The 25065-nt window shown below is 40.3% G+C and overlaps 2 protein-coding genes, 7 non-coding genes and 3 pseudogenes across 9 annotated transcripts; all 12 read left to right on the forward strand.

Annotated features, from left to right (window-relative positions):
- Positions 1-84: 84 nt before the first annotated feature.
- On the forward strand, positions 85-276 carry LOC139742406 (U2 spliceosomal RNA). The gene has a single exon (XR_011711678.1). It is a non-coding gene; the product is annotated as a U2 spliceosomal RNA (small nuclear RNA).
- Positions 277-1349: 1073 nt separating this feature from the next.
- LOC139742407 (U2 spliceosomal RNA) lies at positions 1350-1541 on the forward strand. Its single transcript, XR_011711679.1, has one exon. It is a non-coding gene; the product is annotated as a U2 spliceosomal RNA (small nuclear RNA).
- A 1069-nt stretch (positions 1542-2610) lies between these two features.
- Positions 2611-2802, forward strand: LOC139742408 (U2 spliceosomal RNA). Its single transcript, XR_011711680.1, has one exon. It is a non-coding gene; the product is annotated as a U2 spliceosomal RNA (small nuclear RNA).
- Positions 2803-3875: 1073 nt separating this feature from the next.
- LOC139742409 (U2 spliceosomal RNA) lies at positions 3876-4067 on the forward strand. Its single transcript, XR_011711681.1, has one exon. It is a non-coding gene; the product is annotated as a U2 spliceosomal RNA (small nuclear RNA).
- Positions 4068-5136: 1069 nt separating this feature from the next.
- Positions 5137-5328, forward strand: LOC139742410 (U2 spliceosomal RNA). Its single transcript, XR_011711682.1, has one exon. It is a non-coding gene; the product is annotated as a U2 spliceosomal RNA (small nuclear RNA).
- A 1073-nt stretch (positions 5329-6401) lies between these two features.
- On the forward strand, positions 6402-6593 carry LOC139742411 (U2 spliceosomal RNA). Its single transcript, XR_011711683.1, has one exon. It is a non-coding gene; the product is annotated as a U2 spliceosomal RNA (small nuclear RNA).
- A 1073-nt stretch (positions 6594-7666) lies between these two features.
- On the forward strand, positions 7667-7858 carry LOC139742412 (U2 spliceosomal RNA). Its single transcript, XR_011711684.1, has one exon. It is a non-coding gene; the product is annotated as a U2 spliceosomal RNA (small nuclear RNA).
- A 5006-nt stretch (positions 7859-12864) lies between these two features.
- On the forward strand, positions 12865-13087 carry LOC139742432 (U2 spliceosomal RNA; annotated as a pseudogene).
- A 1017-nt stretch (positions 13088-14104) lies between these two features.
- LOC139742436 (U2 spliceosomal RNA) lies at positions 14105-14279 on the forward strand (annotated as a pseudogene).
- A 6628-nt stretch (positions 14280-20907) lies between these two features.
- On the forward strand, positions 20908-21130 carry LOC139742434 (U2 spliceosomal RNA; annotated as a pseudogene).
- Positions 21131-22444: 1314 nt separating this feature from the next.
- LOC139742373 (uncharacterized) lies at positions 22445-23032 on the forward strand. Its single transcript, XM_071652951.1, has one exon. The coding sequence runs from the start codon at positions 22445-22447 to the stop codon at positions 23030-23032; it is 588 nt and encodes a 195-aa protein (XP_071509052.1).
- A 546-nt stretch (positions 23033-23578) lies between these two features.
- On the forward strand, positions 23579-24708 carry LOC139742374 (uncharacterized). Its single transcript, XM_071652952.1, has 2 exons — positions 23579-24304; positions 24382-24708. The coding sequence occupies exons 1-2, from the start codon at positions 23579-23581 to the stop codon at positions 24706-24708; spliced, it is 1053 nt and encodes a 350-aa protein (XP_071509053.1).
- The last annotated feature ends 357 nt before the right edge of the window (positions 24709-25065 follow it).

Raw genomic sequence — 25065 nt, forward strand, 5'->3', positions numbered from 1 at the left:
GACGTTGCGGTTACTGTAATGGGTAACCATCCCTTGATGATCGATCCCAGAACAAGATTATCGTATCTGATATAAACAATGGTTATCGCTTCTCGGCCTTTTGGCTAAGATCATGTGTAGTATCTGTTCTTTTCAGCTTAATATCTGAAACGCGACTCATCGAGTCGCTTGTATATTAATCTGATTTTTGTACCGAGGCCATGGAATAGGGGCTTGCTCCATCCTGGCCACGGGTTGGCCCGGTATTGCAGTACCTCCGGGATCGGCCCACCCCCAAGGGGGTAATAATAATCCAAAGAAAGAATCTGACTTTGTATCTTCCTCTCTTCAATCTCTCACTGCAACAATTTCGTAGAACTCCTTGAAAATGTTCATTTGTTATACTGCAACTCTAAAACGCTTTCGCTTAAAGCTCAATGTTCTCCCCCAAACCTCTGTCTTTTTTAGTTTGTCTTCTTTCTTTAGAGATCAAAAATACTGTCATCACCATTATTCATTCCACGTATATACCTCCTTACGATTCCCTGGTCCTATTTTGCAATGGAAAAGATGGTGAAACTTTCTTTCAAACCACTAATAAGGCTAATCTGATGTTACCACGGCCTAGCTAAAAAGAGAAATGCTAAACTTTACCCTTTTGAATTTGGATAAATTAATGATGATATTGATGATTTTGATGATTCCATTTACAAAAGTTCTAATGACAATAATATTAAAAATGGTGGCATTATTGTTTGATTTTGTTTTTGTTTTTCTCGCCAATGAAAATAAAATTAGAGTAAGAAAACAAAGGGTTAGAAAAATTTAAATGGCAGACGGAAAGAAAAGAAAGGGCGCCTCACACGGCATTTGCAAGAGAATAACCGCAACGATGGCTTGACGTTTGTCTCTCTGCCTGTCTGTCTGGTATCAAGGTTTAACACGGCACGTGGTGACGTCAGAAATTCTAGCTCTCCTAATGGTTGAAGGGTGATAATGACTATTCATATTTCCGCCAATCGCGATTTGCATGGAGAGCCGTCGCTCATTGATTGTGTTCTGAGTGAATCAGTGCGCATGACACAGTACCTAGTCAGAGTGATATAATATAGAAAAAGACAGACTCAGTTTCTACAATTTAGAAATATATAGCCTTAAAATAGCGTGTTTAGAGCAAAAGATGATCCAGAAAGTTATTCCATGGGATAGAACTTTATATTTGCTCAAAGGGTAGTGCAGGTCGTTTCGTGTCCTAAGGTAAGCTTTTCGAGATATAAGGCAGAAATGACGTTGCGGTTACTGTAATGGGTAACCATCCCTTGATGATCGATCCCAGAACAAGATTATCGTATCTGATGTAAGCAATGGTTATCGCTTCTCGGCCTTTTGGCTAAGATCATGTGTAGTATCTGTTCTTTTCAGCTTAATATCTGAAACGCGACTCATCGAGTCGCTTGTATATTAATCTGATTTTTGTACCGAGGCCATGGAATAGGGGCTTGCTCCATCCTGGCCACGGGTTGGCCCGGTATTGCAGTACCTCCGGGATCGGCCCACCCCCAAGGGGGTAATAATAATCCAAAGAAAGAATCTGACTTTGTATCTTCCTCTCTTCAATCTCTCACTGCAACAATTTCGTAGAATTCCTTGAAAATGTTCATTTGTTATACTGCAACTCTAAAACGCTTTCGCTTAAAGCTCAATGTTCTCCCCCAAACCTCTGTCTTTTTTAGTTTGTCTTCTTTCTTTAGACATCAAAAATACTGTCATCACCATTATTCATTCCACGTATATACCTCCTTACGATTCCCTGGTCCTATTTTGCAATGGAAAAGATGGTGAAACTTTCTTTCAAACCACTAATAAGGCTAATCTGATGTTACCACGGCCTAGCTAAAAAGAGAAATGCTAAACTTTACCCTTTTGAATTTGGATAAATTAATGATGATATTGATGATTTTGATGATTCCATTTACAAAAGTTCTAATAACAATACTGTTAAAAATGGTGGCATTATTGTTTGATTTTGTTTTTTTCTCGGCAATGAAAATAGAATTAGAGTAAGAAAACAAAGGGTTAGAAAAATCTAAATGGCAGACGGAAAGAAAAGAAAGGGCGCCTCACACGGCATTTGCAAGAGAATAACCGCAACGATGGCTTGACGTTTGTCTCTCTGCCTGTCTGTCTGGTATCAAGGTTTAACACGGCACGTGGTGACGTCAGAAATTCTAGCTCTCCTAATGGTTGAAGGGTGATAATGACTATTCATATTTCCGCCAATCGCGATTTGCATGGAGAGCCGTCGCTCATTGATTGTGTTATGAGTGAATCAGTGCACATGACACAGTACCTAGTCAGAGTGATATAATATAGAAAAAGACAGACTCAGTTTCTACAATTTAGAAATATATAGCCTTAAAATAGCGTGTTTAGAGCAAAAGATGATCCAGAAAGTTATTCCATGGGATAGAACTTTATATTTGCTCAAAGGGTAGTGCAGGTCGTTTCGTGTCCTAAGGTAAGCTTTTCGAGATATAAGGCAGAAATGACGTTGCGGTTACTGTAATGGGTAACCATCCCTTGATGATCGATCCCAGAACAAGATTATCGTATCTGATGTAAGCAATGGTTATCGCTTCTCGGCCTTTTGGCTAAGATCATGTGTAGTATCTGTTCTTTTCAGCTTAATATCTGAAACGCGACTCATCGAGTCGCTTGTATATTAATCTGATTTTTGTACCGAGGCCATGGAATAGGGGCTTGCTCCATCCTGGCCACGGGTTGGCCCGGTATTGCAGTACCTCCGGGATCGGCCCACCCCCAAGGGGGTAATAATAATCCAAAGAAAGAATCTGACTTTGTATCTTCCTCTCTTCAATCTCTCACTGCAACAATTTCGTAGAACTCCTTGAAAATGTTCATTTGTTATACTGCAACTCTAAAACGCTTTCGCTTAAAGCTCAATGTTCTCCCCCAAACCTCTGTCTTTTTTAGTTTGTCTTCTTTCTTTAGAGATCAAAAATACTGTCATCACCATTATTCATTTCACGTATATACCTCCTTACGATTCCCTGGTCCTATTTTGCAATGGAAAAGATGGTGAAACTTTCTTTCAAACCACTAATAAGGCTAATCTGATGTTACCACGGCCTAGCTAAAAAGAGAAATGCTAAACTTTACCCTTTTGAATTTGGATAAATTAATGATGATATTGATGATTTTGATGATTCCATTTACAAAAGTTCTAATGACAATAATATTAAAAATGGTGGCATTATTGTTTGATTTTGTTTTTGTTTTTCTCGCCAATGAAAATAAAATTAGAGTAAGAAAACAAAGGGTTAGAAAAATTTAAATGGCAGACGGAAAGAAAAGAAAGGGCGCCTCACACGGCATTTGCAAGAGAATAACCGCAACGATGGCTTGACGTTTGTCTCTCTGCCTGTCTGTCTGGTATCAAGGTTTAACACGGCACGTGGTGACGTCAGAAATTCTAGCTCTCCTAATGGTTGAAGGGTGATAATGACTATTCATATTTCCGCCAATCGCGATTTGCATGGAGAGCCGTCGCTCATTGATTGTGTTCTGAGTGAATCAGTGCGCATGACACAGTACCTAGTCAGAGTGATATAATATAGAAAAAGACAGACTCAGTTTCTACAATTTAGAAATATATAGCCTTAAAATAGCGTGTTTAGAGCAAAAGATGATCCAGAAAGTTATTCCATGGGATAGAACTTTATATTTGCTCAAAGGGTAGTGCAGGTCGTTTCGTGTCCTAAGGTAAGCTTTTCGAGATATAAGGCAGAAATGACGTTGCGGTTACTGTAATGGGTAACCATCCCTTGATGATCGATCCCAGAACAAGATTATCGTATCTGATGTAAGCAATGGTTATCGCTTCTCGGCCTTTTGGCTAAGATCATGTGTAGTATCTGTTCTTTTCAGCTTAATATCTGAAACGCGACTCATCGAGTCGCTTGTATATTAATCTGATTTTTGTACCGAGGCCATGGAATAGGGGCTTGCTCCATCCTGGCCACGGGTTGGCCCGGTATTGCAGTACCTCCGGGATCGGCCCACCCCCAAGGGGGTAATAATAATCCAAAGAAAGAATCTGACTTTGTATCTTCCTCTCTTCAATCTCTCACTGCAACAATTTCGTAGAATTCCTTGAAAATGTTCATTTGTTATACTGCAACTCTAAAACGCTTTCGCTTAAAGCTCAATGTTCTCCCCCAAACCTCTGTCTTTTTTAGTTTGTCTTCTTTCTTTAGACATCAAAAATACTGTCATCACCATTATTCATTCCACGTATATACCTCCTTACGATTCCCTGGTCCTATTTTGCAATGGAAAAGATGGTGAAACTTTCTTTCAAACCACTAATAAGGCTAATCTGATGTTACCACGGCCTAGCTAAAAAGAGAAATGCTAAACTTTACCCTTTTGAATTTGGATAAATTAATGATGATATTGATGATTTTGATGATTCCATTTACAAAAGTTCTAATAACAATACTGTTAAAAATGGTGGCATTATTGTTTGATTTTGTTTTTTTCTCGGCAATGAAAATAGAATTAGAGTAAGAAAACAAAGGGTTAGAAAAATCTAAATGGCAGACGGAAAGAAAAGAAAGGGCGCCTCACACGGCATTTGCAAGAGAATAACCGCAACGATGGCTTGACGTTTGTCTCTCTGCCTGTCTGTCTGGTATCAAGGTTTAACACGGCACGTGGTGACGTCAGAAATTCTAGCTCTCCTAATGGTTGAAGGGTGATAATGACTATTCATATTTCCGCCAATCGCGATTTGCATGGAGAGCCGTCGCTCATTGATTGTGTTATGAGTGAATCAGTGCACATGACACAGTACCTAGTCAGAGTGATATAATATAGAAAAAGACAGACTCAGTTTCTACAATTTAGAAATATATAGCCTTAAAATAGCGTGTTTAGAGCAAAAGATGATCCAGAAAGTTATTCCATGGGATAGAACTTTATATTTGCTCAAAGGGTAGTGCAGGTCGTTTCGTGTCCTAAGGTAAGCTTTTCGAGATATAAGGCAGAAATGACGTTGCGGTTACTGTAATGGGTAACCATCCCTTGATGATCGATCCCAGAACAAGATTATCGTATCTGATATAAGCAATGGTTATCGCTTCTCGGCCTTTTGGCTAAGATCATGTGTAGTATCTGTTCTTTTCAGCTTAATATCTGAAACGCGACTCATCGAGTCGCTTGTATATTAATCTGATTTTTGTACCGAGGCCATGGAATAGGGGCTTGCTCCATCCTGGCCACGGGTTGGCCCGGTATTGCAGTACCTCCGGGATCGGCCCACCCCCAAGGGGGTAATAATAATCCAAAGAAAGAATCTGACTTTGTATCTTCCTCTCTTCAATCTCTCACTGCAACAATTTCGTAGAACTCCTTGAAAATGTTCATTTGTTATACTGCAACTCTAAAACGCTTTCGCTTAAAGCTCAATGTTCTCCCCCAAACCTCTGTCTTTTTTAGTTTGTCTTCTTTCTTTAGAGATCAAAAATACTGTCATCACCATTATTCATTTCACGTATATACCTCCTTACGATTCCCTGGTCCTATTTTGCAATGGAAAAGATGGTGAAACTTTCTTTCAAACCACTAATAAGGCTAATCTGATGTTACCACGGCCTAGCTAAAAAGAGAAATGCTAAACTTTACCCTTTTGAATTTGGATAAATTAATGATGATATTGATGATTTTGATGATTCCATTTACAAAAGTTCTAATGACAATAATATTAAAAATGGTGGCATTATTGTTTGATTTTGTTTTTGTTTTTCTCGCCAATGAAAATAAAATTAGAGTAAGAAAACAAAGGGTTAGAAAAATTTAAATGGCAGACGGAAAGAAAAGAAAGGGCGCCTCACACGGCATTTGCAAGAGAATAACCGCAACGATGGCTTGACGTTTGTCTCTCTGCCTGTCTGTCTGGTATCAAGGTTTAACACGGCACGTGGTGACGTCAGAAATTCTAGCTCTCCTAATGGTTGAAGGGTGATAATGACTATTCATATTTCCGCCAATCGCGATTTGCATGGAGAGCCGTCGCTCATTGATTGTGTTCTGAGTGAATCAGTGCGCATGACACAGTACCTAGTCAGAGTGATATAATATAGAAAAAGACAGACTCAGTTTCTACAATTTAGAAATATATAGCCTTAAAATAGCGTGTTTAGAGCAAAAGATGATCCAGAAAGTTATTCCATGGGATAGAACTTTATATTTGCTCAAAGGGTAGTGCAGGTCGTTTCGTGTCCTAAGGTAAGCTTTTCGAGATATAAGGCAGAAATGACGTTGCGGTTACTGTAATGGGTAACCATCCCTTGATGATCGATCCCAGAACAAGATTATCGTATCTGATGTAAGCAATGGTTATCGCTTCTCGGCCTTTTGGCTAAGATCATGTGTAGTATCTGTTCTTTTCAGCTTAATATCTGAAACGCGACTCATCGAGTCGCTTGTATATTAATCTGATTTTTGTACCGAGGCCATGGAATAGGGGCTTGCTCCATCCTGGCCACGGGTTGGCCCGGTATTGCAGTACCTCCGGGATCGGCCCACCCCCAAGGGGGTAATAATAATCCAAAGAAAGAATCTGACTTTGTATCTTCCTCTCTTCAATCTCTCACTGCAACAATTTCGTAGAACTCCTTGAAAATGTTCATTTGTTATACTGCAACTCTAAAACGCTTTCGCTTAAAGCTCAATGTTCTCCCCCAAACCTCTGTCTTTTTTAGTTTGTCTTCTTTCTTTAGAGATCAAAAATACTGTCATCACCATTATTCATTTCACGTATATACCTCCTTACGATTCCCTGGTCCTATTTTGCAATGGAAAAGATGGTGAAACTTTCTTTCAAACCACTAATAAGGCTAATCTGATGTTACCACGGCCTAGCTAAAAAGAGAAATGCTAAACTTTACCCTTTTGAATTTGGATAAATTAATGATGATATTGATGATTTTGATGATTCCATTTACAAAAGTTCTAATGACAATAATATTAAAAATGGTGGCATTATTGTTTGATTTTGTTTTTGTTTTTCTCGCCAATGAAAATAAAATTAGAGTAAGAAAACAAAGGGTTAGAAAAATTTAAATGGCAGACGGAAAGAAAAGAAAGGGCGCCTCACACGGCATTTGCAAGAGAATAACCGCAACGATGGCTTGACGTTTGTCTCTCTGCCTGTCTGTCTGGTATCAAGGTTTAACACGGCACGTGGTGACGTCAGAAATTCTAGCTCTCCTAATGGTTGAAGGGTGATAATGACTATTCATATTTCCGCCAATCGCGATTTGCATGGAGAGCCGTCGCTCATTGATTGTGTTCTGAGTGAATCAGTGCGCATGACACAGTACCTAGTCAGAGTGATATAATATAGAAAAAGACAGACTCAGTTTCTACAATTTAGAAATATATAGCCTTAAAATAGCGTGTTTAGAGCAAAAGATGATCCAGAAAGTTATTCCATGGGATAGAACTTTATATTTGCTCAAAGGGTAGTGCAGGTCGTTTCGTGTCCTAAGGTAAGCTTTTCGAGATATAAGGCAGAAATGACGTTGCGGTTACTGTAATGGGTAACCATCCCTTGATGATCGATCCCAGAACAAGATTATCGTATCTGATGTAAGCAATGGTTATCGCTTCTCGGCCTTTTGGCTAAGATCATGTGTAGTATCTGTTCTTTTCAGCTTAATATCTGAAACGCGACTCATCGAGTCGCTTGTATATTAATCTGATTTTTGTACCGAGGCCATGGAATAGGGGCTTGCTCCATCCTGGCCACGGGTTGGCCCGGTATTGCAGTACCTCCGGGATCGGCCCACCCCCAAGGGGGTAATAATAATCCAAAGAAAGAATCTGACTTTGTATCTTCCTCTCTTCAATCTCTCACTGCAACAATTTCGTAGAGTTCCTTGAAAATGTTCATTTGTTATACTGCAACTCTAAAACGCTTTCGCTTAAAGCTCAATGTTCTCCCCCAAACCTCTGTCTTTTTTAGTTTGTCTTCTTTCTTTAGAGATCAAAAATACTGTCATCACCATTATTCATTCCACGTATATACCTCCTTACGATTCCCTGGTCCTATTTTGCAATGGAAAAGATGGTGAAACTTTCTTTCAAACCACTAATAAGGCTAATCTGATGTTACCACGGCCTAGCTAAAAAGAGAAATGCTAAACTTTACCCTTTTGAATTTGGATAAATTAATGATGATATTGATGATTTTGATGATTCCATTTACAAACGTTCTAATAACAATAATATTAAAAATGGTGGCATTATTGTTTGATTTTGTTTTTGTTTTTCTCGCCAATGAAAATAAAATTAGAGTAAGAAAACAAAGGGTTAGAAAAATTTAAATGGCAGACGGAAAGAAAAGAAAGGGCGCCTCACACGGCATTTGCAAGAGAATAACCGCAACGATGGCTTGACGTTTGTCTCTCTGCCTGTCTGTCTGGTATCAAGGTTTAACACGGCACGTGGTGACGTCAGAAATTCTAGCTCTCCTAATGGTTGAAGGGTGATAATGACTATTCATATTTCCGCCAATCGCGATTTGCATGGAGAGCCGTCGCTCATTGATTGTGTTCTGAGTGAATCAGTGCGCATGACACAGTACCTAGTCAGAGTGATATAATATAGAAAAAGACAGACTCAGTTTCTACAATTTAGAAATATATAGCCTTAAAATAGCGTGTTTAGAGCAAAAGATGATCCAGAAAGTTATTCCATGGGATAGAACTTTATATTTGCTCAAAGGGTAGTGCAGGTCGTTACGTGTCCTAAGGTAAGCTTTTCGAGATATAAGGCAGAAATGACGTTGCGGTTACTGTAATGGGTAACCATACCTTGATGATCGATCCCAGAACAAGATTATGGTATCTGATATGATTAATGGGTATCGCTTCTCGGCCGCACTTCATGCACGTCCGTGGCTGGCTTTCATACCGTATCCAGCATTCCCTGCCGCCCAAGCTGAGGGTCGAAGGGATATCAGTCTTTAAATCGATACGGTACTGCTGAGTTCCGTTGAACAGTCCCGGGTGCTCTCGGTGCTGAAGGTGCCTGCCCGCCAGCACCTTCCCGATGAGTCCGGCTGAGTATGAACCGCACCTGGTTGTCATCGACCTCAAACGGGACGTGAAGCACCGTCACGATCTTGATTTAACCAGAGTACGCCGTTGTCACCGCCCGCTGATCTTGTTGGAGCAAGGTTTTATCGTTTTTGAAAATTTTTGCTTTTGATTTTGTTTTACTTCAAGAAACTTATTTGACCTCTTCCGATTTAAAGGTCTTTAAATCAGTTTGGAAAGGTCCCTTTTTTCTCTCTTCTTCGTTGTCTTCTCATTCGTGCGGCGTTATTATTGCTTTTTCAGCTAAGTTGCCATGCACTTTTCCCCAAATTCGTTTTGATAATGAAGGGCGTTATGTTTCCGTGTTGTGTTCCTTCACAAATTTTTCTTTCCGTATTTGCAATGTTTATGTTCCGTGTGAACCTGCAAAATGTGTTGATTTTTTGAACACTTTATTTTATCATGCAAGGGGACATCAACCTGTTATTTTGGGAGGGGATTTTAATTTTGTTATAAATCAGAAAGATATGGTTGGGGAATCGTTAAATACATTTTGTTTTGCTGGTAAAAAAGAATGATGTTCTATTTTGAGGGCATTTTCTTAAATTGATTCTTGGTGTAAAGTTAATTCTGATGCAGGTCACACGTGGTTTCATTTAGGTAAAAATTTAAGTTCTAGAATTGATAGAATTTACGTTACAAATAATTTTAAAGTTATAAAATCTGTTAAGATTCCTTTCCATTGTTCGGATCATGTTATTGTAAATACGTCTATTTCAATGCCAAATGTTCAGTTTAAGCCTAAGTCTTATTGGAAGTTTAATGTTTTGTTATGTAAGAATGATTTGTTTGTCAAAGAATTTGTTTATTACTATCGTTTATGGCAAACTTTAAAACCTGGTTTTGATTTGTTTGTATTATGGTGGGAAAATGTTAAACAGATAATTAAAATGTTATGTGTTAAACACGGGGTTAGGGTGGCCAAGGAAAAAAGGAATAATTTGTTAAAGTTACAGAATTTATGTGTTTCCCTTGATAAAGATTCAATTTCTGATTTACTTTTGGAGGAAGGGAAGGGGGCTTATGTTCGTTCCAGGGAAAAGATTATAGAGGTTGGGGAAAAACAGGGATTTTTAAATAAAAATGGAAAGTTAAATGCTAATTTTAAACACATTGATGAAATTACAAACAATAGTGGTTCTGTCGTTTTCGGCAATCAAGTATTCTCTGTTTTTCATAAATTTTTCACTGATTTGTATAAGTGTGATAATTCTGTTGATTTACAGACTCAAGATATGTTTATTGATTGTATTACAACTCGTATAAGTTCTGAAAATTTGGTTTTGTTAAACAAACCTATTAGGTTAGTAAGAACGCTGGTTTTGTTATGTCTAAAAATAAATCGCCTGGAATTGACGGGTTATCTATTGAGTTTTTTCAGCAGTTTTTTGATATTATTGGTGAAGATATGTTAATGTTATATAATGATATATTTTCAAATAAGCTATTGTCTGAGTCTCAACGCACAGCTGTTATTTATTTATTACCGAAGGGGGGTGATCATTTACATCTCGCAAATCGTCGTCCTATTAGTTTGTTAAATGTCGATTACAAGATAATTTCAAAAGTATTACAGTTACGCTTTTCTAATGTCTTATCTGATATTATTAATGAGTTCCAAACGTGTTCAGTTCCAGGTCGATTAATTCATTTAAATTTGTGTTTGTTACGTGATATTGTTGATTATGCCAATTTAAATGATATTTGTTGTGCTATTATTTCCATGGATCAGTGCAAAGCGTTCGATAAAGTTGATTGGGAATTTTTATTTAAGGTTTTAAAGAAGTTTAATTTTGGTGATCATATTATTGCTTGGGTTAGGATACTTTATACCGATGTATTAAAAGTAAAATTTTGATTAATGGGCAATTGGGGGAAGATGTTTTTATTAAAATGGGGGTTAGACAAGGTTGTCCGTTATCACCGATTTTGTATGTTTTGTTTATTGAACCACTTGCTAGATATAAATTTTGTCACATGGGGGGATTAGGGGTCTTCATGTTCCGGGAGGGGGTGGGAAGTCAATTAAGTTGTTACAATATGCAGATGATGCGATCTGTGTTGCTTCATCACAGATGGATGTTATTAATTTCTTTCGGTCTTTTGAGTTGTTTGAAAAAGCTACTGGGGCGTCTCTTAATTTGAATAAAACTCACGGGTTGAAAATTGAGGAGTTTGTCGGGAGGAAGACAGTTACGAGGGAGGATAAATTGGGTGGAGGATAAAATTAAGATTAATGGTATTTGGTTTGGGAGGGACTTTTGTATTCAGTTGTTTTAGAAAGAACTAGGGGATAGAGCAAAAAAGAAATTATCAGTTTGGAAAAATAGGGGTCTGACGTTACTTGGGAAGGTTGGGATTATTAACTCATGTATATTCTCATTGTTTTATTATGCTGCCCGAGTTTATGTTCCAAAAGACGATTTCTTTAAGGAGATTCTAAAGGTTGTTTTTGAATTCATTTGGGATAAGAAAACTGAGTTGGTTGCCAGGCATGTATTTACTTTGGACTTCGTGGCAGGTGGATTGGAGTTACATAATTTGGAATTTAAAATGAAGGCATTATTTGTTCGTAATTTGTTTTCGTTTTCTTCTGGTGCAGATGTATCTTCGCGCAAGTTTTTGTTCTTTCGGTATTTCCTAGCTTGCAGACTTCGAATTATGTTTCCTTTTCTTTGGTCGAATTCTGTTCCCCACGGCAACGAGTTGTCTGCCTCGTATCAAAGTGCGTGGGGACTCATTGTTAAACTATTCATGTGCAATAAGAATTTCGTTTACACTTGTAAATGTATCCGTGATATTATTTCTTTTCTTGTTCCACCTGTGGACATCCCCCGGGCCGTCGTTTCAGCTCCAACCCGGAGCTGGCCGGCGATCTGGCGGGTGTGACACCATTCTTTGTTATGTAATATGTTGAAATCATTTAGGTGGCGGGGCTTTATGTACACGGGCAAAATTTTTACGTTGGGGAATTGGGGATGGGAAATGTGCCTTTTGTCGTAGGGAAGAAAGTATTGTACATATTTTTTGGGGAGTGTAGTTCTGTGTATAAGATTTTATGTTGGTTGCACTCGGTATCTCTTCGTTTGCTAGGTTCGGGGATTTCTTTTGATAGTGATTTATTTCTTTTTGGTACTCCGTCTTCTAAGTTAGGCTTCGGTTTGGGCTCGTATATGGTTTCTCTATGTGGTTGTACAAAAATTAATTTGGAATCGTAGATGTACATATGTTTTTGAAAAAGATTTCATATCAGATAATATGTTACTTGAAAAAATTAAGGATGAAATTCGTTTACGTATTTTAGTTGATCTGAAACGTTGGCCTCGCAAAAAGTTCAAGAATATTTGGGTTGAGGGAAAATCCTTTTGTTGTTTGGTGAATAATGAAGTTAAATTTAATTTTGATGGAATTTGTGTTAAACACTTTAACCCGGCTGGTCGAGCGGGCGCGAGATCGTAGGTTTATCGGATGTTTCTAAGGTGATTGCGTGAGCGTGCATGAGGAACGTCTGTGTGTGTGTTTGCGGGAGGCTGCTGTGTACCTTCGGTCTCGCGGACTCTCGGTCAGCTGGCCCAACAGCTTGAGAAATACTGCAATCCATGTAGATAATGTATGACTTGGGGTAGAGGCCAATGGTAGGTTAGGTTAAAAAAAAAATTCAAATGAGTTATTGTATGTCTTCGTCTTCTTCTTATTGTATATTATTATCATTTTTGCCGTTGTAAATATGTACATATGAAAAAGATTGAATAAACTTGAAAGAAAAGTATCTGTTCTTTTCAGCTTAATATCTGAAACACGACTCATCGAGTCGCTTGTATATTAATCTGATTTTTGCACCAAGGCCATGGAATAGGGGCTTGCTCCATCCTGGCCACGGGTTGGCCCGGTATTGCAGTACCTCCGGGATCGGCCCACCCCCAAGGGGGTAATAATAATCCAAAGAAAGAATCTGACTTTGTATCTTCCTCTCTTCAATCTCTCACTGCAACAATGTCGTAGAATTCCTTGAAAATGTTCAATTGTTATACTGCAACTCTCAAACGCTTTCACTTAAAGCTCAATGTTCTCCCCCAAACCTCTGTCTTTTTTAGTTTGTCTTCTTTCTTTAGAGATCAAAAATACTGTCATCACCATTTTTCATTTCACGTATATACCTCCTTACGATTCCCTGGTCCTATATATTTTGCAATGGAAAAGATGGTGAAACTTTCTTTCAAACCACTAATAAGGCTAATCTGATGTTGCCACGGCCTAGCTAAAAAGAGAAATGCTAAATTTTACCCTTTTGAATTTGGATAAATTAATGATGATATTGATGATTTTGATGATTCCATTTACAAAAGTTCTAGTAACAATAATGTTAAAAATGGTGGCATTATTGTTTGATTTTGTTTTTTTCTCGCCAATGAAAATAAAATTAGAGTAAGAAAACAAAGGGTTAGAAAAATTTAAATGGCAGACGGAAAGAAAAGAAAGGGCGCCTCACACGGCATTTGCAAGAGAATAACCGCAACGATGGCTTGACGTTTGTCTCTCTGCCTGTCTGTCTGGTATCAAGGTTTAACACGGCACGTGGTGACGTCAGAAATTCTAGCTCTCCTAGTGGTTGAAGGGTGATAATGACTATTCATATTTCCGCCAATCGCGATTTGCATGGAGAGCCGTCGCTCATTGATTGTGTTCTGAGTGAATCAGTGCACATGACACAGTACCTAGTCAGAGTGATATAATATAGAAAAAGACAGACTCAGTTTCTACAATTTAGAAATATATAGCCTTAAAATAGCGTGTTTAGAGCAAAAGATGATCCAGAAAGTTATTCCATGGGATAGAACTTTATATTTGCTCAAAGGGTAGTGCAGGTCGTTTCGTGTCCTAAGGTAAGCTTTTCGAGATATAAGGCAGAAATGACGTTGCGGTTACTGTAATGGGTAACCATCCCTTGATGATCGATCCCAGAACAAGATTATCGTATCTGATGTAAGCAATCGGTTATCGAGTCGCCTGTATATTAATCTGATTTTTGTACCGAGGCCATGGAATAGGGGCTTGCTCCATCCTGGCCACGGGTTGGCCCGGTTTTGCAGTACCTCCGGGATCGGCCCACCCCCAAGGGGGTAATAATAATCCAAAGAGAGAATCTGACTTTGTATCTTCCTCTCTTCAATCTCTCACTGCAACAATTTCGTAGAACTCCTTGAAAATGTTCATTTGTTATACTGCAACTCTAAAACGCTTTCGCTTAAAGCTCAATGTTCCCCCCAAACCTCTGTCTTTTTTAGTTTGTCTTCTTTCTTTAGAGATCAAAAATACTGTCATCACCATTATTCATTCCACGTATATACCTCCTTACGATTCCCTGGTCCTATTTTGCAATGGAAAAGATGGTGAAACTTTCTTTCAAACCAATAATAAGGCTAATCTGATGTTACCACGGCCTAGCTAAAAAGAGAAATGCTAAACTTTACCCTTTTGAATTTGGATAAATTAATGATGATATTGATGATTTTGATGATTCCATTTACAAAAGTTCTAATAACAATAATGTTAAAAATGGTGGCATTATTGTTTGATTTTGTTTTTGTTTTTCTCGCCAATGAAAATAAAATTAGAGTAAGAAAACAAAGGGTTAGAAAAATTTAAATGGCAGACGGAAAGAAAAGAAAGGGCGCCTCACACGGCATTTGCAAGAGAATAACCGCAACGATGGCTTGACGTTTGTCTCTCTGTCTGTCCGATATCAAGGTTTAACACGGCACGTGGTGACGTCAGAAATTCTAGCTCTCCTAATGGTTGAAGGGTGATAATGACTATTCATATTTCCGCCAATCGCGATTTGCATGGAGAGCCGTCGCTCATTGATTGTGTTCTGAGTGAATCAGTGCGCATGACACACTACCTAGTCAGAGTGATATAATATAGAAAAAGACAGACTCAGTTTCTACAATTTAGAAATATATAGAATTAAAATAGCGTGTTTAGAGCAAAAGATGATCCAGAAAGTTATTCCATGTATGGGATAGAACTTTATATTTGCTCAAAGGGTAGTGCATGCCGTTTCGTGTCTTAAGGTAAGCTTTTCGAGATATAAGGCAGAAATGACGTTGCGGTTACTGTAATGGGTAACCATCCCTTGATGATCGATCCCAGAACAAGATTATCGTGTCTGATATATAAGTAATGGCTATCACTTCTCGGCCTTTTGGCTAAGATCATTCGCGAAAATGCCCGTAGTACAGCGATCACGGAGTGCCTTGGTAGTTGTTATGGAGAAGGATGCTGATATTTTCTGACGAAGGCTGGTGTGTCTGTAGCTGACCATCTTGTAGCAGTACAGAGCCTCCCCGGGGGCCAAGTTCGACGTGACATTCAAGGAGGAGGAGTACAAAGAGAAGTTCGTACGAGTGCTCCAACAAGATCAGCGGGCGGTGGCAACGGCGTACTCTGGTTAAATCAAGATCGTGACGGTGCTTCACGTCCCGTTTGAGGTCGATGACAACCAGGTGCGGTTCATACTCAGCCGGACTCATCGGGAAGGTGCTGGCGGGCAGGCACCTTCAGCACCGAGAGCACCCGGGACTGTTCAACCGAACTCGGCACTACCGTATCGATTTAAAGACTGATATCCCTTCGACCCTCAGCTTGGGCGGCAGGGAATGCTGGATACGGTATGAAGGCCAGCCACGGACGTGCCTGAAGTGCGGGTCAACGGGGCACGAGGCCCGGGAGTGCCGGGTGGTGAGGTGTTTCAGATGCCGGAAAGAGGGGCACGTCGCGTCGGCGTGCCGGGAGACCATCACCTTCACGGTATGCCTGGAGGCCGGGCATTCGTTCCGCTCGTGTCCCGTATCTTTTGCCGGAAAGCTGAGCAGGACCAAGGAGTGGGTGAGCGGAGGGGGTGTGGCTGTTCCAGCGCAAGCCACGCCGGCCGACCAGCCCGTAGACGTAGACGCCCCGAGCACTTCGAAAGCAGGGGATGCGCCGGTCGCGCCGGGAGTGACACCCGTGGACCCGCCGCAGAAGGAACCTCAGCGGGAGCCGCCAGCCCAGACGAAGAAAGGGAAGCGCCGCGTGAGGGATACCTCCATTAGCGACACTGATAGTCAGCCGGAGGATTCAGGGTCTGATATGTTCGACAATGATACTCCGTGCCCGTGTTCGGACTAGGCGCAGTCAAGGTACGCTTCGGACACTGACTCTGAGCGACTGGTGGTGGACGAGACTCCGGGTGACTCGCCCATGCAGGTGTCGCAGGATGAGCCGTTTAATGTTGTGAAGCGGCTGGGGAAGAAGCGGCCGCCTTCTCCGCCCCGGCGGCCGCCCAGGATTCGGACTGACTGTAGTTAAGTAGTGCTTCCTTTCCTTTCTCCTTTTTCTCTTAGTCGTATTTTGATTTAATGAATATTTCTATTTGTTCTCTTAATGTGCATGGCATTAGGGATTCAGTTAAATATCAAAAGGTTTTATCGTTTTTGAAAATTTTTGCTTTTGATATCGTTTTACTTCAAGAAACTTATTTGACCTCTTCCGATTTAAAGGTCTTTAACTCAGTTTGGAAAGGTCCTGTTTTTCTCTTTTCTTCGTTGTCTTCTCATTCGTGCTGCGTTATTATTGCCTTTTCAGCTAAGTTGCCGTGCACTTTTTCCCAAAATCGTTCTGATAATGAAGAGCGTTATGTTTCCGTGTTGTGTTCCTTTGCAAATTTTTCTTTCCGTATTTGCAATGTTTATGTTCCGTGTGAACCTGCAAAACGTGTTGATTTTTTGAACAATTTATTTTATCATGCAAGGGGACATCAACCTGTTATTTTGGGTGGGGATTTTGATTGTGTTATAAATCAGAAAGATAGGGTTGGGGATTCGTTAAATACATTTTGTTTTGTTGGTAAAAAAAGAATTATGTTCCATTTTGAGGGCATTTTCTTTAATTGATTCTTGGTGTAAAGTTAATTCTGATGCAGGTCACGCGTGGTTTCATTTAGACAAAAATATAAGTTCTAGAATTGATAGAATTTACGTTGCAAATAATTTTAAAGTTATAAAATCTGTTAAGATTCCTTTTCATTTTTCGGATCATGTCATTGTAGATACGTCTATTTCAATGCCAAATGTTCAGTTCAAGCCTAAATCTTATTGGAAGTTTAATGTTTTGTTATGTAAGAATGATTTGTTTGTCAAAGAATTTGTTTATTACTATCGTTTATGGCAAACTTTAAGATCTGGTTTTAATTCGTTTGTATTATGGTGGGAAAATGTTAAACAGAGAATTAAAAGGTTATGTGTTAAACACGGGGTTAGGGTGGCCAAGGAAAAAAGGGATAATTTGTAACAGAATTTATGTGTTTCCCTTGATAAAGATTCAGTTTCTGATTTACTTTTGGAGGAAGGGATGGGGGCTTATGACCGTTCCAGGGAAAAGTTTATAGAGGGTGGGGAAAAACCGGGATTTTTTTATGAAAATGAAAAGTTAAATGCTAATTTTAAACACATTGATGAAATTAGAAACAATAGTGGTTCTGTTGTTTTCGGCAATCAAGTATTCCCTGTTTTTCATCAATTTTTCACTGATTTGTATAAATGTGATAATTTTGTTGATTTACAGACTCAAGATATGTTTATTGATTGCATTACTACTCGTATAAGTTCTGAAAATTTTGTTTTGTTAAACAAACCTATTACGTTAGATGAAATTAAGAACGCTGTTTTTGTTATGTCTGAAAATAAATCGCCTGGAATTGACGGGTTATCTGTTGAGTTTTTTCAGCAGTTTTTTTATATTATTGGTGAAGATCTGTTAATGTTATATAATGATATATTTTCAAATAAGTTATTGTCTGAGTCTCAACGCACAGCTGTTATTTGTTTATTACCGAAAGGGGGTGATCATTTAGAACCCGCAAATCGTCGTCCTATTAGTTTGTTAAATGTCGATTATAAGATAATTTCAAAAGTATTACAGTTACGTTTTTCTAATGTCTTATCTGATATTATTAATGAGTTCTAAACGTGTTCAGTTCCAGGTCGATCAATTCATTTAAATCTCTGTTTGTCACGTGATAGTGTTGATTATGCTAATTTAAATGATATTTGTTGTGCTATTATTTTTATGAATCAGTGCAAAGCGTTCGATAAAGTTGATTGGAAATTTTGATTTAAGGTTTTAAAGAAGTTTAATTTTGGTGATTATGCCGGGTGTCCCAAAAAAAGCGGAACGGTGGATTTTCAGTACTTTGCGTTCTAAAAGTGATATATTTTTTGACATCATTAAAAAGAGCATCTTCCGCAAAAGACAATGATACCAATATCATTAAAATTGGTTCAGTACTTTTTATTCTACGTCAATTTCTGAAAATGCAGTCATTTTCAAATTTCGACGGATTTTTGCGACTTATGAGATAATGATTTGAGTGCGACACGCGATCCATACGGTGAATATTGTGTAAGCTCGGTGATCCATGTCAACAAAAGATACAGCAGCTTTCACATTGGGCACACACTGGCCAGGAAAAAGCGGTGTGTGTGTGTGTGTCTGTGTCTGTGTGTGCGCGCGCCCAATATGAAAGCGTTATCTTTTGTTGACATGGATCAACGAGCTTATACAATTCGCCGTATGGAACGCGTGTCGCATCCAAATTATTATCTCATAAGTCGCAAAAAAATGAAAATGACTGCATTTACAGAAATTGGCGTAGAATAAAAAGTACTGAACCAAATTTAATGATTTTGGTATCATGGTCTTCTGCGGAAGATGCTCTTTCTAATGATGTCAAAAAATATATCACTTTTAGAACGCAAGGTACTGAAAATCCACCGTTCCGCTTTTTTTGGGACACCCGGTATTATTGATTGGGTTAGGATTCTTTATACGGATATTAAAAGTAAAATTTTGATTAATGGGCAATTGGGGGAAGATTTTTTATTAAAAGGGGGGGGGGGTTAGACAAGGTTGTCCGTTATCACCGATTTTGTATGTTTTGTTTATTAAACCACTTGCTAGATATATTTTGTCACATGGGGGGATTAGGGGTCTTCATGTTCCGGGAGGGGGTGGGAAGTCAATTAAGTTGTTACAATATGCAGATGATGCGATCTGTGTTGCTTCATCACAAATGGATGTTCCTAATTTCTTTCGGTCTTTTGAGTTGTTTGAAAAAGCTACTGGGGCGTCTCTTAATTTGAATAAAACTCACGGGTTGAAAATGGGGGGGGGGTTGTCGGGAGGAAGTTACGAGGGGGGATAAATTGGGTGTAGGATAAAATTAAGATTAACGGTATTTGGTTTGGGAGGGACTTTTGTATTCAGTTGTTTTGGAAAGAATTAGGGGATAGAGCAAAAAAGAAAGTATCAGTTTGGAAAAATAGGGGTCTTTCGTTACTTGGGAAGGTTGGGATTATTAACTCATGTATATTCTCATTGTTTTATTATGCTGCCCGAGTTTATGTTCCAAAAGACGATTTCTTTAAGGAGATTCTAAAGGTTGTTTTTGAATTTATTTGGGGAAAGAAAACTGAGTTGGTTGCTAGGCAAGTGTTTACTTTGGATTTCGTGGCAGGTGGATTGGCGTTACATAATTTGGAATTTAAAATGAAGGCATTATTTGTTCGTAATTTGTTTTCGTTTCTTTCTGGTGCAGATGTATCTTCGTGCAATTTTTTGTTCTTTCGGTATTTCTTAGCTTGCAGACTTCGAATTACGTTTCCTTTTCTTTGGTCGAATTCTGTTCCCCACGGCAACGAGTTGTCTGCCTCGTATCAAAGTGCGTGGGGACTTATTGTTAAATTATTCATGTGCAATAAGAATTTCGTTTACACTTGTAAATGTATTCGTGATATTATTTCTTTTCTTGTTCAACCTATGGAGATCCCCCGGGTCGTCGTTTCGGCTCCAACCCGGATCTGGCCGACGATCTGGCGGATGTCACACCATTTTTTGTTATGTAATATGTTGAAATCATTTAGGTGGCGGGTTGTTCATGGGGCTTTATGTACACGGGCAAAACTTTTACGTTGGGGAATTGGGGATGGGAAATGTTCCTTTTGTCGTAGGGAAGAAAGTATTGTACATATTTTTTGGGAGTGTAGTTCTGTGTATAAGATTTTATGTTGGGTGCACTCGGTATCTCTTCGTTTGGTAGGTTCGGGGATTTCTTTTGATAGTGATTTATTTCTTTTTGGTGCTCCGTCTTCTAAGTTAGAGGCTTCGGTTTGAACTCGTATATGGTTTCTCTATGTGGTTGTACAAAAATTAATTTGGAATCGTAGATGTACATATGTTTTTGAAAAAGATTTTATTTCAGATGATCTGTTACTTGAAAAAATTAAGGAGGAAATTCGTTTACGTATTTTAGTTGATCTGAAACGTTGGCCTCGGGAAAAGTTCAAGAATATTTGGGTTGAGGGAAAATCTCTTTGTTGTTTGGTGAATAATGAAGTTAAATTCAATATTGATGGAATTTGTGTTAAATACTTTAACCCAGCTGGCCGAGCGGGCGCGAGATCGTAGGTTTATCGGATGTTTCTAAGGTGATTGCGTGAGCGTGCATGGGGAATGTCTGTGTGTGTATCTGCGGGAGGCTGCTGTGTACCTTCGGTCTCGCGGACTCTCGGTCAGCTGGCCCAACAGCTTGAGAAATACGGCAATTTATTTAAATAATGTATGACTTGGGGGAGACGCCAATGGTAGGTTGTGTTAAAAAGAAATTCAAATGAATTATTGTATGTCTTCTTCTTATTGTATATAATTATCATTCTTGCCGTTGTAAATATGTACATATGAAAAAGATTGAATAAACTTGAAAGAAAAGTATCTGTTTTTTTTTTTCAGCTTAATATCTGAAACGCGACTCATCGAGTCGCTTGTATATTAATCTGATTTTTGTGCCGAGGCCATGGAATAGGGGCTTGCTCCATCCTGGCCACGGGTTGGCCCGATATTGCAGTACCTCCGGGATGGGCCCACCCCCAAGGGGTAATAATAATCCAAAGAAAGAATCTGACTTTGTATCTTCCTCTCATCAATCGCTCACTGCAACAATTTCGTAGAATTCCTTGAAAATGTTCAATTGTTATACTGCAACTCTAAAACGCTTTCGCTTAAAGCTAAATGTTCTCCCCCAAACCTCTGTCTTTTTTATTTTGTCTTCTTTCTTTAGAGATAAAAAATACTGTCATCACCATTATTCATTCCAGGTATATACCTCCTTACGATTCCCTGGTCCAATTTTTGCAATGGAAAAGATGGTGAAACTTTCGTTCAAACCACTCATAAGGCGCGCCTGATACCACGGCCTTATAGCCCAAAAGAGAAATGCTAAATTTTGCCTTTTTGAATTTGAATAAATTAATGATGATGTTGATGATTTTGATGATTCCATTTACAAAAGTTCTAATAACAATAATGTAAAAAATGGTGGCATTATTGTTTGATTTTGTTTTTTTCTCGGAAATGAAAGTAAAATTAAAGTAAGAGTGTAACAGTACCGCTACCTTGGAGTACTAACAGGCTTGCCTCGCTTCACCAATATCACGAACCTCATCAAACAGCTAAAACAGAATGTGGACACAATCATGACATCGCTCCTAGCTCCATGGCAGAAGATAGACGCCATAAAGACCTTCGTCCTGCCAGGTCTGAACTTTGTGATGAGGGCAGCCGACTATCTGAAGTCAGATCTTCGGAAACTACTCTCCTGCATTACGAAGAACGTAAAGAAGGTCTGCAAGCTTCCGACACATGCAGCCAACTCGTACATCTTTGCAGCAAGAGAAGCTGGTGGGCTGGCATTCATCGACCCCAACGTTGATGCAGGCATTCTGGTCCTTACACAGGTTGTCCGTGTGCTGTCATCTGAAGACACAATGGTCCGTTCAGTTGCAACGAAACAGCTCACATCTGTTGTTCACCGAACGATACATGCAGCACCCACTGATGAAGACATCGACAAGTATCTGTCCGGCAGCAGTGAGGGACCACTGGCTAACTCAAGCAATTCTGGTCAAGCATCATCCCTCTGGTCCAGAGCTAGAGCTGCTGTGCGGCGACTGCAAGTGACGATATGTGGTGCAACCAGTGGCTCAGTCGTTGTCGAGTATCAACTACCAGACAGTGGAAGAACGACAGAAGTTGCGTCAAAAGGGGTAACAACGGCGTTGAGACAGTTGTAAAGGATCAGATCTGCTCAAAGACTCAAATCTCTCCCTGACCAAGGAAAGGTGGCAAGGTCTTTATCCAACGATCACTTTGCTAACGGCTCTTCGTGGCACGCCTCTGGGAGGTTCATGAGGTTCTGCGACTGGAACTTTATCCACCGTGCCCGACTCAACTGCCTTGCCACCAACGCAGCAGCAAAGAGGTGGAAACCTGACTCAGACGGCAAATGCCGTCGATGCCCTAGCCAAAAGACGCTCCCACATATCCTCAACCACTGCCACAAGAACATGGTACCGACCAGACGACGACATGACCTTGTCCAAGACAGACTGGTGCGAGCCATCAAACATGGTGACGTCTTCGTGAATCAGCACGTACCAGGTGATCCGAATCCAAGAGAGAGACCAGATGTCACTGTCATCGAGGGACGCAAAATCACCATAGTTGATGTGTCGATCCCCTTCGACAACGGCCCGGACGCCTGCAGCATTGCAGCAAACGCAAAGGTTGAGAAGTACGCCAACTTACGTCAGGCCCTGCGTGAAGTTGGAAACGATGTACAGGTCCACGCCTTCATTGTCGGATCCCTGGATACATGGCATCAGGAAAACGAGAAAACGCTCGGAAGACTTGGAGTGTCCAAGAGGTACCGCACACTGATGAGAAAGCTGTACTGTATCGACGCAATCAGTGGCTCTCGGGACATCTACATCTAGCATATGACTGGCCATCGTCAGTACGAATGAAACTAAACCCAACACAATCATTTATATGTTCTTAATAGTATTGTAAACTATTATACAAAATACTTAACGATATCATTTTCCCTACACACCACTTCGATATACCCTGCTATACCCCATATATAAATGGCAACACATATGATTTGTAAACCCATATCCTCTTAAACGAAAGAAAATATTTGTTCTAAGTGATAAGGACTGAGTGATAAGTACTGAGTGATATAGAAAAGACAGACTCAGTTTCTACAATTTAGAAATATGTAGCCTTAAAATAGCGTGTTTAGAGCAAAAGATGATCCAGAAAGTTATTCCATGGGATAGAACTTTATATTTGCTGAAAGGATAGTGCAGGCCGTTTCGTGTCTTAAGGTAAGCTTTTCGAGATATAAGGCAGAAATGACGTTGCGGTTGCTGTAATGGGTAACCATCCATTGATGATCGATCCCATAACAATATTATCGTATCTGATATCATCAATGTTATCACTTCTCGGCCTTTTGGCTAAGATCATTCGCGAAAATGCCCGAAGTACAGCGATCACGGAGTGCCTTGGTAGTTGTTATGGAGAAGGCTGCTGGTATTTTTGAAGTTCTGACGAAGGCTGGTGTGTCTGTAGCTGACCATCTTGTAGCAGTACAGAGCCTCCCGGGGGCCAATTTCGACGTGACATTCAAGGAGGAGGAGTACAAAGAGAAGTTCGTACGAGTGCTCCAACAAGATCAGCGGGCGGTGAAAACGGCGTACTCTGGTTCAATCAAGATCGTGACGGTGCTTCACGTCCCGTTTGAGGTCGATGACAACCAGGTGCGGTTCATACTCAGCAGGTACGGGAAGGTGCTGGCGGGCAGGCACCTTCAGCACCGAGAGCACCCGGGACTGTTCAACGGAACCCGGCAGTACCGTATCGATTTAAAGACTGATATCCCTTCGACCCTCAGCTTGGGCGGCAGGGAATGCTGGATACGGTATGAAGGCCAGCCACGGACGTGCCTGAAGTGCGGGTCAACGGGGCACGAGGCCCGGGAGCAGTGCCGGGTGGTGAGGTGTTTCAGATGCCGGAAAGAGGGGCACGTCGCGTCGGCGTGCCGGGAGACCATCACCTGCACGGTTTGCCTGGAGGCCGGGCATTCGTTCCGCTCGTGTCCCGTATCTTTCGCCGAAAAGCTGAGCAGGACCAAGGAGTGGGTGAGCGGAGGGGGTGTGGCTGTTCCAGCGCAAGCCACGACGGCCGAACAGCCTGTAGACGTAGACGCCCCAAGTACTTAGAAAGCAGGGGATGCGCAGGCCGCGCCTGGAGTGATCGACACCTGGACCCGCCGTAGAAGGAACCTCAGCGGGAGCCGCCTGCCCAGACGAAGAAATGGAAGCGCCGCGTGAGGGATACCTCCATTAGCGACACTGACAGTCAGACGGAGGATTCAGGGTCTGATATGTTCGACAATAATACTCCGTACCCGTGTTCGGACTGGGCGCAGTCAAGGTACGCTTCGGACACTGACTCTGAGCGACTGGTGGTGGACGAGACTCCGGGCGACTCGCCCATGCAGGTGTCGCGGGATGAGCCGTTTAATGTTGTGAGGCGGAGAGGGAAGAAGCGGCCGCCTTCCCCGCCCCGGCGGCCGCCCAAGATTCGGACTGACTGTAGTTAAGTAGTGCTTCCCTCCCTTTTCTTTTTTCTCTTAGTTGTATTTTAATTTAATGAATATTTCTATTTGTTCTCTTAATGTGCATGGCATTAGGGATTCAGTTAAATGTCAAAAGGTTTGAACGTTTTTGAAAATTTTTGCTTTTGATATTGTTTTACTTCAAGAAACTTGCCATGCACTTTTTCCCAAATTCGTTCTGATAATGAAGGGCGTTATGTTTCCGTGTTGTGTTCCTTCGCAAACTCTTCTTTCCGTATTTGCAATGTTTATGTTCCGTGTGAACCTGCAAAACGTGTTGATTTTTGAACAGTTTATTTTATCATGGAAGGGGACATCAACCTGTTATTTTGGGTGGGGATT

The sequence above is a fragment of the Diadema antillarum genome, unplaced genomic scaffold, assembly GCF_040938485.1.
Source record: "Diadema antillarum isolate AM-2024a unplaced genomic scaffold, OU_Dant_1.0 seq00000998_RagTag, whole genome shotgun sequence".
Taxonomy (NCBI): domain Eukaryota; kingdom Metazoa; phylum Echinodermata; class Echinoidea; order Diadematoida; family Diadematidae; genus Diadema; species Diadema antillarum.